The 15616-nt window shown below is 40.0% G+C and overlaps 1 protein-coding gene across 8 annotated transcripts in view; it reads left to right on the top strand.

Annotated features, from left to right (window-relative positions):
• Nucleotides 1-15616, top strand: part of DAB1 (DAB adaptor protein 1) — a 432111-nt gene that overhangs the window by 125031 nt on the left and 291464 nt on the right. For all 8 annotated transcript variants that reach the window (XM_079904017.1, XM_079904022.1, XM_079904021.1 and 5 more), the window contains exon 2: nt 12013-12215. In XM_079904017.1, the coding sequence (XP_079760143.1) occupies nt 12149-12215 (67 nt within the window). In that variant the 5' untranslated portion in view covers nt 12013-12148. The remainder of the gene's footprint in view (nt 1-12012; nt 12216-15616) is intronic.

The raw sequence follows: 15616 nt of genomic DNA, 5'->3' as shown, positions 1-15616 counted from the left end.
CTTAAAAAACTGCAAATAGAACTACCATACGACCCAGCAATCCCACTACTGGGCATACCCTGAGAAAACCATAATTCAAAAAGAGTCATGTACCAAAATGTTCATTGCAGCTCTATTTACAATAGCCAGGACATGGAAGTAACCTAAGTGTCCATCATCGGATGAATGGTTAAAGAAGATGTGGCACGTATATACAATGGAATATTACTTAGCCATAAAAGGAAACGAAACTGAGATATTTGTAGTGAGGTGGATGGACCTGGAGTCTGTCATATGGAGTGAAGTAAATCTGAAAGAGAAAAACAAATACCGTATGCTAACACATATATATATATGGAATCTAAGAAAAAAAAAAATAAAGGTCATGAAGAACCTAGGGGTAAGACGGGAATAAAGACACAGACCTACTAGAGAATGGACTTGAGGACATTGGGAGGGGGAAGGGTAAGCTGTGACAAAGTGCGAGAGTGGCATGGACATATATACACTACCAAACGTAAAATAGATAGCTAGTGGGAAGCAGCCGCATAGCACAAGGAGATCAGCTCGGTGGTTTGTGACCACCTAGAGGGGTGGGATAGGGAGGGTGGGAGGGAGGCAGTCGCAAGAGGGAAGAGATATGGGAACATATGTATATGTATAACTGATTCACTTTGTTATAAAGCAGAAACTAACACACCGTTGTAAAGCAATTATACTCCAATAAAGATGTTAAAAAAATTTATATACATGTGCTACTGTGAATCTGCATGTTAAAGTAGTAAACTATCTCCTATTTTTTTAGTTTGTAAGTAGATATTACATAGGTTGATGTCTTCACTCCAGTGGATTTTCTTCAGTAGGAACCACAGGATGCCCATTTTATAGTTGAAGTTGAGGCTCGGACTGGTTTAGTAGCTCGAGTGCCTAAATTTATGTAAGCAGTGAGTGGGAGAGTCAGGCATGATTCCAACCCAGCCCCTCAGCTTATTGCTTTAGGTTCTGCCATTTACTGACGCATTTTTGTAAAATCAGAGGTGAAGATTTTAGAACGTTGGGTAGAAGTGGGGCTCCAAGTACTGAAAATGCTAATGGAATTATTTTAAGCTTATACACATTTTTTTCTGATACTCTATTAGTTTATGTAATGAAGTTTCATGGTGCAATAAATACTCAGTGAAACTGTGTGATCCATTAGTTAAATGAAATGTTCCTAAGTATGCCGTACTGCTGTCACATAAATTCCTTTAATATTGCTGAAATCTGGTTCTGACTTTTGTGAGCTTTGAGTTTGATTAAAGAAACACATTCTGTTCCTCCTATTATCACCTTGCTGAAGGCTGACAGATACCTGAGTAATAACAGTGCCTGCCTTCTGGAGCGTAGCATTTTATTTTCCCCAGAGTACTTTTACATAGCTTTCATTTATTCCTGTTCACTTAATCCCATGAATTATAGCCAGCATTATCCCATTTTACAGATGAGTAAACTGATGGACCATGTAGGTTTTTTTTTTAACATCTTTATTGGAGTATAATTGCTTTACAACGGTGTGTTAGTTTCTGCTTTATAACAAAGTGAATCAGTTATACATATACATATGTTCCCATATCTCTTCCCTCTTGCATCTCCCTCCCTCTCACCCTCCCTATCCCACCCCTCCAGGTGGTCACAAACCACCTAGCTGATCTCCCTGTGTTATGCGGCTGCTTCCCACTAGCTATCTATTTTATGTTTGGTAGTGTATACATGTCCATGCCACTCTCTCACTTTGTCACAGCTTATCCTTCCCCCTCCCAATGTCCTCAGGTCAATGCTCTAGTTGGTCCCCGTCTTACCCCTAGGTTCTTCATGACCTTTTTTTTTCTTTCTTAGATTCCATATATATGTGTTAGCATATGGTATTTGTCTTTCTCTTTCAGACTTACTTCACTCTGTATGACAGACTCTAGGTCCATCCATCTCACTATAAATAACTCAATTTCGTTTCTTTTTATGGCTGAGTAGTGTTCCATTGTATATATGTGCCACATCTTCTTTATCCGTTCATCTGTTGATGGGCACTTAGGTTGCTTCCATGGCCTGGCTATTGTAAATAGAGCTGCAATGAACATTTTGGCACATGACTTGTTTTGAATTATGGTTTTCTTAGGGTATATGCCCAGTAGTGGGATTGCTGGTTCGTATGGTAGTTCTATTTGTAGTTTTTTAAGGAACCTCCATACTGTTCTCCATAGTGGCTGTATCAATTTATATTCCCACCAACAGTGCAAGAGGGTTGCCTTTTCTCCGCACCCTCCCCTGCATTTATTGTTTGTAGATTTTTTGATGATGGCCATTCTGACCGGTGTGAGATGATATCTCATTGTAGTTTTGATTTGCATTTCTCTAATGATTAATGATGTTGAGCATTCTTTCATGTGTTTTTTGGCAATCTGTATATCTTCTTTGGAGAAATGTCTATTTAAGTCTTCTGCCCATTTTTGGATTGGGTTGTTGGTGTTTTTGTTACTGAGCTGCATGAGCTGCTTGTAAATCTTGGAGATTAATCCTTTGTCAGTTGCTTCATTTGCAAATCTTTTCTCCCATTCTGAGGGTTGTCTTTTGGTCTTGTTTATGGTTTCCTTTGCTGTGCAAAAGCTTTGAAGTTTCATTAGGTCCCATTTGTTTATTTTTGTTTCCATTTCTCTAGGAGGTGGGTCAAAAAGGATCTTGCTGTGATTTATGTCATAGACTGTTCTGCCTATGTTTTCCTCTAAGAGTTTGACAGTGTCTCGCCTTACATTTAGGTTTTTAATCCATTTTGAGTTTATTTTTGTGTATGGTGTTAGGGAGTGTTCTAATTTCATACTTTTACATGTACCTGTCCAGTTTTCCCAGCACGACTTATTGAAGAGGCTGTCTTTTCTCCACTGTATATTCTTGCCTCGTTTATCAAAGATAAGGTGACCATATGTGCGTGGGTTTATCTCTGGGCTTTCTATCCTGTTCCATTGATCTCTATTTCTGTTTTTGTTCCAGTACCATACTGTCTTGATTACTGTAGCTTTGTAGTATAGTCTGAAGTCCCATGTAGGTTTTTTAATTCTAGATTTGCCCTAGAGATGCCAGACCACCAGATAGCTGTATAATAAGATTCCAATTATTTATTTTTGAATTTAGTTAAAAGAAAAGAAAGCATGCTTTCTTCAAAGAGCATTTAAAATGACTTGAGTCTCTTTGTTTTGACCCTATTCAAAAGTATTACTGCTGTTATACTTTAGTATTGTATTCTCAGCATAAGTTAAGGGACATTGAAAATTCTCTGTTGGATTTTCTATAGAGACAGTGCTGATGTTAATGTCCATGGGACCACACAGCGTTGGTTTTATGAAAGCCTGTAGGCCCTTTGCATTCTGTTCCTGGTTTAAGGTTATTTGAGCATGGACTTTGTGGAACCTGTAACTGATCATATTTCCTTCTATGCTTTGGCCTCTAGCAATCTCATATATTTACATCCTATCTTCTGTAACCGTACAGATTTAACTTGGTGCTTCTGCCTCTACCTTCATTTCCAATCCTTTGTTCCCCATTCACTTCAGTTTTCCTCATTCATTAATTTTATCCTGTTCTACAGAATGACTTTCTGTAAAATTTTCTATAAGCTGCCTGAATTCTTTTTATTTTTTTCATAATGTCAGGTGGACATAACCGACGAGCAACACAATGAATGTGAGCTCTCAGGCCAAGAGCCGTCTCCTTCTTCTGTGATTTTTCTTTCCTTTCTTGAGACACACAGTTGTGGCAAAACAGTTTTGATTGGGTCTGTAGTGAGGTTGTTAATCTGTGAACTTTGTGGCCTTTAGAGTTTTAAAGCCAGGGATACGTTCTATCAATGTAGTATTATTCTAGAAGGGTTTGGTCAAAGCAAGTGATGGCCTTGCATTTGCTGTGAGGATGGTGGTATTTTAACAGTAGAGGGAGAGATGTAGTATCTTGAAATATCATTCTGGTAAAGTTTCTGTAGCTCTTGCACTTCTGACACTCTTGGCAGAATTAAGTAAGTGTTGCCATTGGGCTCTAGCGAAACCTTTCTCTTTCCTTTTTTCTTGTTCCTGAAAAGAACAAATGTACAGAATGAGCACATTTTAGGCAGTTCCCAAATGGGCTAGATCAGATCAGTTAGCCCTTGACATATTAAAAAAAAACCGGAAAAAGGGTTGACAGGTTAAAGTCATAGTCCCAGGGATGCAGAGGGAGATGGTCCAACAAAGGCCGACTTTGGCTATGTAATTAAAGGAGTTTGCAGTGATCTATGGGGCCAGTAGGTGAAAAGTCTTGGGACGGGGTTGGGGGGCAATTCCTGGCATGGAGGCAGAGTCTGGAGGGGAAGTCAAGAGTTCAGTAAGAACCAGACCTGCTCGAAAGAAACAACGTTGGTCCACAGACTTGTGTCAAGTCAAACATTCCGGGGAGATACAGGGTGAAGTTGGAATCTATAATAAGAACTGACAGCCGTAAACTGATTTTAAACTCAAGTAGCCTTGGGAATTAGAAAGCATGCCATCTAGGGAGCTGCAATGGGTCTGAACTTTTTAAAAGAAGAGTGAGACCAGAATTGGCTTTGTTGCATCCCTGTGTGTTCGGGTCTGACCTAGGCTTAAAAAAAAATTTTTTTTGTTAAATTTGGAAATAATTTCACAATTACAGAAAAATGTAAAAGAATGAGAATATACAAAAAATACTCTATGCCTTTTACTTAGATTCACCTATTGCTACTATTTTATCACATTTGCTTTATCATTTGTGTATTCTCTCTCTCTGTGTATATGCATGGGTACACACACACATATTCTGCAGGTACATATACATATGTATATGATTTGTTTTTCCTGAATCATTTGAATGGTGCATGTAGCTTAGCCCTTTATACCTAAATATTTGTAGTCCCTGAGTGTAGTCCCTGAGAATAGGTAATTTCTCTTACATAGCCATCGGAAAGTTATCAAATAAATTTAACTTTGAAATAATATTTTTACCTAATTTGCCATCCGTATTCAAATTTGTCAGTTGGCTCACTCATTTCTTTTGTAGCATTTCTTTTCTCGCTAGTAAAGGAGGATCTGGTACAAGCATTGCATGTAGTAGTTGTACCTGCTTTGTTTCTTTTTCTTTTTTTTTTTTTTGCGGTACGCGGGCCTCTCACTGTTGTGGCCTCTCCCGTTGTGGAGCACAGGCTCCGGACGCACAGGCTCAGCGGCCATGGCTCACGGGCCCAGCCGCTCTGCGGCATGTGGGATCTTCCCGGACCGGGGCACGAACCCGTGTCCCCTGCATCGGCAGGCGGACTCTCAACCACTGCGCCACCAGGGAAGCCCTGTTTTGTTTCTTTTAATCTAAAGTATTTCCACAGCCCCTCTTTGTCTTTGGTTATGCCAGTTTTGAAGAATAGACTTTCTCCGCATTTTTATATGCGTGTTCTGATTACATTCCTGGCCAGGATGCTGCATGATAATGATGTGGTCTTCTCTGGGGTATCACCGGATACCCATTTGCTCGTCTTTGCTAATGTTAATTTTGATAACCTCATTGAGGTGTGGTTCAATGTCTCCATCGTATGATCACAAATTTTCCTCTTGCAACTACAAACAGCAAGTGAGAAGACACTTTAAGACCTACGAACGGCTTGCTTCTCATCGAAAAATTTCCCTGGATTTAGCATTTATTGATGATTCTTGTCTGGCTAAGGTTTACTCTGATGGCTGCAAAATGTGTTTTTATACTCTACCACTTCCTCTGTATTTACCAGATAGTATCTGTTCTACTGTCAACAAGACAGCCTTCCCTTCTTCCCCCACTTGTTTATCTGTCTGTTTTCAGTATGGGTTCCCATTTTTTCAGTGGTTTATTATTTATTTACCTTCCTTAAATTATATTGGTGTTTAAGCTGTTTCGGAATTGGCCAGTGAGAGCTCCTCCAAGTTGGCATTTGTATCCTTGTGACATGCCCCTATCACTGGTGCTGGTTTTGAGTACTTCATTACTTTCTGGAACAACAAGATATGTTGGACTCATCTTATACCTGCCATGCCCCATTTCTGGAATCACCCACTTCTCCAGGAAACCCTGGGTCCTTTTACTGAGGAGTGGTAGTAGAAACCAAAATCTAGGTATTTAGGTGTCATGTTGTCATTGGGTTATCTTTGCTCCTTGACCTGTTCAGTGGACAGGGCTGGGAAGTCATATGCATATAAACGCATGTATACACCTACTCATATACAGACACATGTATATTTTATAAACCACGAATTTACCCTGAAATCTCCAATTTCCAGTCTGTCCCATAGTTGTCTTTCCTGTCCTCCCTCTTTGCATAGTTTAATGTCTCTTCTTGAATAGTGAGACTCTTGGCTCCCAAGAACGTTAAAGAATTTACGTCCTTGTCCAATCTTATAATACATCTAAAATAGTTTTATAATTGCTTTGCCCATAGCACCACCCAAAAAAGCCTACTAAAAAGAGTTTGAGGTTTGTTTTTAGCTCCCCCTGCCCCAATCCTGTTCAAGACCGAGTGTAAACAGTCAAACTGTGTTCCTAAGCTATTCATATTTGTTCTTTTTCTCCCACCCTTTCAGTGCTTGTGCTTATGATGCGTCTCTGACATACAATTGGATTCATTTGTTTCCATCCACTTGCAGTTTTAGCATTTCCCCCACTTCCTATCCCTGTTAACTTAATGTTACTTTCTTCAGATATGTAGAGCATGAATAGGCTTCCAAATTTGGAAATTAAACAAAAAGCTGTACTCTGAGAAGTATCACCCTTTGCCTTGTCCTTCTACCTGGTCCGTCCATCATTCTACGACCCAGGATCTCCCCGTGTAGAAAAACAGCTTCATTGTTTTCTGCTGTGTTTGTCCTGTTTCTTTTTGTAAAGATCAGCAGTTAAGTCTCCTCCTTTCTTACATGAAACTAGCATGCTGTAGATTGAGCTAGGCTTCCTAAGTGCCCAAATTTCATTGATCTTCCAAATCTTACACACTTGGTGGTGGTCTTCCTATTTTACTGATGTGGAAACTAAGACCCCTGGTCTGTACTATTGCAGACCTTTTTGCCTTGTTGACAAATGGCCTGTTTTCAGTGCTTTGTAGTTTGAATGAAGCTGATTAAGATGCCCTAAATTACGAATCATCAGGTAGTAGCGCATACAGTTTTTAATCCATAAAATTGCTGCCACTGAAACCCAAAGTCCTGTTTCTGGGAAGTCTACGCCTTCATCTGGTCATTAAGGCTGGATTGTCTCTTTAGCCTGGAATTTCAGTGTCCTTAGCATATCACACAAGGCTTAAATCAGGGTGTGGCACCTGGCTGGGAGAGTTGTTTCTGACTTTTTGCTTTTTCTTTTTAAAATTGAGGTGAAATTCACATAACATAAAATTAACCATTTTAATATGTAGAATTCAGTGGCATTTATTATATTCATGATGTTGTTCAACCATCACCACCATCTAGTTCCAAAGCATTTTCATCTCCTCCAGAGGAGACCCCGTAACCATTGAAGAGTCTTTCCCCCTCCCTGGCTTCCCCCAGCACCTGACAACCACTGATCTGCTCTCTATCTCTCTGGATTTATTTATTTTGGGTAGTTCGGAGGTAAATGGAATCACACACTAAAGTGACCTTTTGTGTTTAACTTCTTTCACTTGGCATGTTGTTTGCCAGGTTCATCCACCTTGTAGCATGTATCAATCCTTCATTCCATTTTATGGTTGAATAATATTCCATTGTATGGTTACACCACATTTTGTGTATCCATTCCCCAGCTGATGGACCTCCAGGGGGATCGTGAGTGAAGTTGGGGAGAAGAGAGGCTTGTACCCTGCCTGTGCGCTGTGCTACCTACTAGCCACGTGACCGTGAACGAGCTACAGAACTGACTTGTGCCTCCCTTTCCTCGTGTGTCAAATGAACCTAATGATAATATCTAACTCTTCAAGTGACTGAAGGACTGGCTAAGATAATATGTGAAAAGTTCATAGTATGGTGCCTGGCAAATAATGGGCCTTCATAAACATTAGCTGTTTTGCCATAGGATGGTCTGAGCGTGGGTGGGGAGGAGAGAGAACACAACGTGCGTTATAGTAGGTGTTTTACCGTGCATTTGTTCTGTTGTAGCTGCTCAAACCTTTGTGCTTTGTTTAAAAACGAAAAGGCGTATCTGTTTTCTCTGCTTTGTGGTTTGGTGGTTTTGCCCCTCCCCCACTCCCTACCCCCCCCCCCCCCCCCCTTCACTGAACGTGGGATTTTACATTTAGAAGCAGTTCAGTAGACAGAATGTCTGTAGTGGAATGTTACATAATTCACTTTTAGATTTGAAGAGCTCATTATAAAAAACCTGACACACTTCAGGAATATTAAATTACTGCAGATTGTGTGGAGCAAAGGAACATTATTGAAGCATTTCAGAATTCTAGGCGAGCCTGAATTTAACTGATAGGGCTTCACAGCTTTTACTGGGGAAAAATGATTTGAGTTGTCACATGGTTTCTGGCCCTAGAGGACTTTAATCTCCTTAATTACAAAGAAACGAATTTCCTAAATAATTTGGAGCTACTTCACAGCATTTGCTCAACCTCTGGCTTTTGGAAAATTAAAGGGGATGCCAGGGTCCTGGCTGTGGAATGTTCTCTCCATACTGTAGCTTCCTTATGCAGGTTTTTATTAGAGACGATGCTGGTTTCCTTTCTTTACTGATATGAGGATGTACTTCAGGAATTCACAAGTAATGCTTATAACACTTGAACGCAATCACATTTTGTCAAACAAGTGACACTGGAGCTGCCCACAGAATAGGGAGAGGTTCTGTATTGTGGCTTACAAAGTCGAAGGAAAGAAAATGGCCCAAATCCAATCCAGTTCTATACATTGACTTTAAGAGTGCTTGAAATGGTGTAAAACCCATATTTCAGTTCACTTCGGTGTTGATGGATTAGGTACCTACTGTGTGCAAGACCAGCATCATGGAAATATCTTAGCTTCTACCATTTCCTACAGTTTGTCCTTAGAAAGCAGACTTAACCTGTCTTAGTTTCCTTCTCTGTGAAAGGAGGATAATAATATGAGGCTGTGTTGTGACACAGGCTGTGTTTGTAACACAGGAAACTATTAGGGCCTAATATTTATTAAGTGTTTGCCAGGAGATGTGCCCAGACACCCTTCCAAGCATGTTACATGTGTGATCACAATTTCCACAGCCACTCCATGAAGTTGATACTGTTATCCCCATTGTAAAGGTATAGAAACTGAGGCAAAGAGGGGTTGCGTAGCTTCCTCAATATCACATTGCTTGTAAATGGCTCAAACTACGAAGTTGGCCAAGAATCAGATCATAACACAAGTAAGGAGAGATTCTGTTACCCAGTCCAAGCTCATACTGCTCGCTGCACGACAGGCCAATAAATTGAGAGATGAGGTGTTGGGGCAAGGGATAGTGACTTTATTTGGAAAGCCAGCAGAGCAAGAAGATGGTGGACTAATGTCCCAAAGAACCATCTTCCCTGAGTTAGAATTCAGGCTTCTTTTATAATAAAAGGGGAGGGGTTGTGGCTGGTTGTTACAAACTTCTGGGTGTTTTAATCCTTTGTTCTTGCAGCTGTCCAGTGTAACTCAGGTCGCCATGTTTCTGTAAACCTCCAACAAGGCAAATGTTAATCTCTGTTGTGCAACTTTTTATCTCTGTATGAATGGAAAAGTGTTATACCTTTAAAGGTCAGAGCCTTGAGAATGGCCTGTCCTGTATATTTCAGGCTAAGACAACATTCTTAGCTTGTAGCAAAAGCAATAGAGTCCGAAGGTTAAAGCAAGAGAAACAGATCCAATATGGAGTCAGATTTGTTCTTCCGTATTACAGTTCCATTTAATGGAGGGATCAGAAAACCTTTCTGCCTAAGATACCTCTTTTGAACTGAACCTTGAGAATGTCAGCAGAATTGAAAAGAAAAATTCCATAGAAAGGTAACAGCACAAGGGAGGATTGGGAAGGTGGGAAAGTGTATCACCTCCCTACTGGACTTAATGCGTCCTTTTTTTATTTTGGTTGTTAATTTCAAGCCTCCTTGGACATGCTGGTCCTTCTGCCTGAGATAACCATTTATTCATTTATTACACATGCATTTATTGAGTACCCATTGGTCCTTTCCCTTATCATCCATGTGACAGAGGCATCATTCTTCAAGATCCGACAGTGGAGAGCTGCTTCTCTGTGAAGCTTTACTGACTCTTTCAAGCAAAGGTGAAAGCTTGCTCCTTTGTAACCCAGTAGGCCCATTTTTTGTCTGTTTTCATTCTGGTCATGTGTATTGCAGTCCCCTACATGACTGACACCTCTGCTAGACTGAATTTCTTTGAGGACAGGAATCAGGCTTTGACTGTACTCTCCGCCTGCATGGTTGTGCCGTACACGTCTATTGACATGAATGAGCCAGCACGTGCACCTGGCCTATTGTAGGTTCTTAGGAGATATTTGTTGCAATGAAATGACTAGTATTATTAATAAAATTAATTATCTCTTGATATGACCAAGTTTTGGGACTCTGCCATCTCTCATGGAATGTTGTCTTTTGAAGGCAAGAGGTTAGGAAGGGGGTGAGGGCTTCGTGGCATGGTGCAGATAGATGGCACAAAAGTGGCCGGAAAAGTTCTCATTTTCAACATACGGTTTCATGGACCCCATTCTAGGAAGATAATTTTCCATTTTCTTTAGTTGTAGCCTTAGATCCTCTACTTTAAGTACCTTCATTCAGGGCCAGTGTCCTCCTAAACAATAGTTTGTAAAACAGTTTGTTAAAAGCAAACAAAGAAAGCAGATATCTTTGGATAAGGTGTGAGTTTCCCCCTATTTAAGCCTTACTACAATTTATATGGCTTTTATAATTAGCCTTTCTACTTAAGCCATCTTTAATTGGCATGATCAAGAGATTTTGGTCCTTATTCTTTCTGAGCTGAAACTGGTGTTCAAGGTCAGCCTTTTCAGATGAAAAGGTTCTAGATCTGTGGCATGAGCTAAGAATTGGCTGCACAGTTTGAAGATCCATTTCCAGTAGCTTTATCTTAATATTCTTTAAAAATGGATAACTCCTGAAATGTTTATTTTCAACTGAACTCTCACATATAACTATCAGAGAGACGGTCGCTGGGAAAGACTGTTGGCTTGACACTGGGAACACGTTCATTCAATTTAAATGAAATCAAATGAGATAACGTATGTGAAGCAGGAGCTGAGGGCATAGGATATAGGAAATGTATAGTAAATACTGGCTGTAATTGAAGTGGTATTATTATCATTATTATCTCTTCCCAGCACAGTGTCTGAACTTAATAGTACCTAGTAGTGTGCAAGTCATATTTATTAAAGAAAGAAGGGCTGAAATGTGTGTCTGCCCGCCTCTTTCCTTTTCTTTTCCTCCCCACGTTAAATGCTTGTCTGCTCTTATAGCTGCGGGAAAAGCTGACATAAAAATGGGCTTGCTGGAAAGTTTCTCAGCCCCGTTTGTCACCTTACCCTTGGAGCCCAGTTTTATGTCAACTCCACGTTCCCGCTGATGCCTGCCAGTGAGGGACAGACCACAGGTCACTTGCCTGTGATCTGCTTTAGCTGCCAAAGCTCTAGTCGAGCTTGGCTGACGTACGGGTGCCTCGTTGTTGGAAATGTCTCCATGGGCCTGCTCAGGAAATATGCCTGTGCTGTATCTTCTGGGTGACATCTAGTGCTTGACAATAAGAAACATGGAAAATAAAGAATTGGGTTTTGCTCCTCTTGAAAATCCAGAGTTTTAAAGATCTGTTTTGCATTACCTATTGTGAGTTCTGCGGATAAGGCCTCTCATTCTCTTGGTTGTATGAACCCTGTTGATGGCTTAGTGAAACCACGTGAACAGTTTATACACGGAGACCAAGGTTTTCCTGTTTCTGTATGTTTGACGGTTCCTTTTTTCCCTCCTAATTTCTAACTTCACCAGGGTGGTGATTCTGAATGTTCTCTTCCCTTGATTTGCAGCGCTCGAAAGGAGTGAATGGAATGTGCAGCTCGGGGTGTCATTTCTGAAGGGCGGAGTCGTTTTCTCGGAGAGGAGTCCTCAATGAGCCTGGCCGAGGCCCAGGATCTGTGTGAAGTGGACTAAGGATTTAGTAGGATGTCAACTGAGACAGAACTTCAAGTAGCTGTGAAAACCAGCGCCAAGAAAGATTCCAGAAAGAAAGGTAGGGCTCAATCTGTTCCTTTCCGAATGGCTACCTATTGTACAGGAATGAGTTTTTTTGTCTCTGGAACGGTATTTGGTACTATCTTTGTGATTGCATGTATTTTTAAATAATCACCAAGATTATTTGGTGTTTTTTGTATTCACGGTATCGTATTTTAATGGCTCGTCCTTATTCTCTGGGTAAAATCCAAAATTCTTTTCATAATATGCAAACAAAGCCCTTCCTGACCTGATTTCTACCCATCCCTCCAGCAACAACTCTGCCCAGGTCTGCACTGCCTCCCCACCCAACCCTGTTTGCCCTCCAGGCATTCTGTGTCTTGTAGTTCACCTTTGCATATACCGGTGATTCTCAAACTCCAGCCACACCGAAATCACCTAGAAGGCTTGTTGCAACACAGATTGCTGAGCCTCGTCCCCAGAGTTTTTGGTTCACCAGCTCTGGGGTGGGGCCCAAGATGCGTTTATAACAGGTTCTCAGGTGGTGCTGATGCTGGTGGTTCAGAGACCAGACGTTGAGAACCCCTGGACTGTCACTTCAGCCTGAAATACTTTTGTTGCTCTCCGCTTTTTCTTAACACTGACTCCTACTTATTCTTCAGATTTGAGCTTAGTGGGGCCTCCTGGAGGGCCTTCCCTTACTCCCCAAATTGGGTTATTTGCTTTTGTTTGTTTTCTTTCATTAGCACTTTGTTAGTAGCTCACTTTCTTAGAAACACCCTGTTTTTTTTTTCCCCCTGTGTCAGCTATACTATACAGTCCTTCAGAGCTGGATCCCTTGTTCACCCTTTTAACTCCCAACAATTGGAAGGTGTCTGACACAGAGGAGGCACATAGGTATTTGGTAGAGAAGACTGGCATGCACAGTGTGATAATAAAATAATTCTGTCACTGTTCACGATTTTTGGAGAATTTGTTCCTATGGCTTTATGACCATGTCTTTCATTAAGTTCGTCTCCTTGTTGGAATTAGATGTAAGCAACTTGTTGCTCTGTGTGTAGGGGTGTGTGTGTGTATGTGTGGTGTGTGTTTTCTCCCTGTGGTTTCAGTTCTTTCCCTCCCCTGTCTTTAAAACTGCATGGAAGAGGATTAATACAACTCTCTTTCAGGTCTTGAAATCTGTCAGTATGGGCCTGCAAACAGGATGCCATTGGTTGCTTTGTATAGGCAGTGATTTGTTTGAGACGTTGCTGTGCCTGCCCAGTCATGTCTTCTGATGGCATTTGTCTGATACTCCATGGGAAGCAAGGGACATAAATGTAATACATAGGCAGCTCTTGGACAGCCAGAACCCCAGAAAGGACTAGAAATTTTGCTTTAGCTGTTGATTTGAAGCACAAATATTTTGGAAGCAGTCTATTTTATCCCCTGAAACCTAATGTAAACCTTGTTTTTTATGCATCATGGACTAAGAATAATAGAAGGAAGGCACGTGTGTGAGAGAACAGGTCTTGGGAGAACTGCTACATGGGGGAAAAAAAAAAAAAGATTGCAGAGCCCAGTACGTACTAGAATTCAAATGCTTTTTCACTGGAAACTGACAAGTTATATTTTTGCTTCAAATTTAACCTTTCCACTGAACTTGTGCTCTTGAATGCTTAATGCATTAAAAATTGTACTTAGTGCGTATCTTTTCATTCTTAATTTTAACATGCAAAACCAGAAGCATTCTAAAGAGAGGATTCAGATTTTTCAGAACATTGGCTTAGTTGAGAACTTGGAATGGGACTGTGAAGGTGACCTTCATGTCCTTAGTAGCTCTAAAATCAGCACCGCACCTATGCAAGGAGTGTCCTCTAGTGAGTGGCTAATACCATAAAGTCTGGGCAGGCAGACCTGGGTTCAGATTCTGGCTATATCACTTCCTAACTGTGTGACCTCAGAATGTTACTTCACCTCTCTGAGCCTCGTTTCCTTGCCCATAAAATGAAGATGTAATATTACAGAGCTCAAAGGCTCACTAGGAAGATTAATTGAAATAAGGCAAATATAACAGTATAGAACTTGGCATATGTTAAAAACTCTACAAAGTTTACATGTGTTCCTCTTCCCCCTTCCCCCTCCTTCTCTTCTCCTTACTTCTTCTCATCCCCTTCATTCCCTGTCATCTTTCTCCATCTTTCCCACCTCTCCCTTCTTTGTCCTATTTCTCTTCTCCCTTTTTCACTCTATCCTCCTTCTCTTCCTCTTCTTCATCAGAATCATCACATTGTTTTCTCTTACCTAAGGGGATCTTAAAAAGTATACAGCTGATTTGTCCCAGAGCAAGATTTTACAATTATTTGTAATTATGCAACAGTGACAGATAGTTTTTTTTCTTGATACCCTTATCTGGACCAAGGCAGCAGGAAATCACACACGTACATTAAGAAGAGAGAATGAGAATGTGCTTGGTAACAGGATTAATTCATTTCCTGTCCTTTAGTTTTGGCTGTGGGATAGTAAGTATTCCATTAAACAAATATTGCTAACTGGGTGAAAATAAGTAGAACTTTGAAAGGAAATAAGCAGTTTATATATCGATCTTGAATCTTGAATTCAATAGTCTTACTGAACTCTTTTGCTAATACTTTCTCTAACCCCTCTTTGATTTTCTATTGAGGCAATATGTAACCTCATAAGTAAGTTTCTGGCTTCCTCTTCAATCCTTAAGTACTTGTTCTTTTTCTTTATCTTATTCCATTGGTTGGGTCTGTCATTATAATATCTAGTAGAGAGTAGGATCCTTAACTTTTACTTAAATTAATGGAAATGCCTTAAGTTACCTGTAAGTGTGATATTTAAGTATTTACTAAATATTCTTTATTAGTTTGCCTTCATTTATCATTTCTAGGAATTATTTTTTTTTAAATCCTGAATTTTCATGTTGAATTTTATCATATGCTTTTTCTATATTTATTTCAATGATTATACATATATTTTCTCTTTTAGTTTAAAATCAATAATAAATCATGGATTTCACTGATAGATTTTCTGATCTTCATTTCTGTTTGTGATGTCTTATTTTCTATACCCTGTGGATTTAATTTGATATTTTACTTAGTATTTTTCTATCTATATTCATCAGCTCGATTGGTATATATTTTTCTTTTCTTGAACAATCTTTGTGCCTGATATAGGTCAAAGTTGATAACCTCATATAATGATTTTGGTGGTAAGGACATAATAATTTTAGACTTCTTTATGAAAAAATATGAATTTTTTAGTAATTTTATTAGACTTTTAAGAAGTTATATATGCTTATTACTGAAAATTAGAAAAGACAAAGTAAGCATGCATAATCCTAAAAATTAAAAATAACTCTTTTATTGGGCTTCCCTGGTGGCGCAGTGGTTGAGAGTCCGCCTGCCGATGCAGGGGACACGGGTTCATGCCCCGGTCCGGGAAGATCCCACATGC

This window comes from Stenella coeruleoalba (assembly GCF_951394435.1).
Source record: "Stenella coeruleoalba genome assembly, chromosome: 1".
Classification (NCBI taxonomy): domain Eukaryota; kingdom Metazoa; phylum Chordata; class Mammalia; order Artiodactyla; family Delphinidae; genus Stenella; species Stenella coeruleoalba.
The sequence above is the reverse complement of the archived record's forward strand: the minus strand, read 5'-3'. Positions and strand labels throughout refer to the sequence as shown.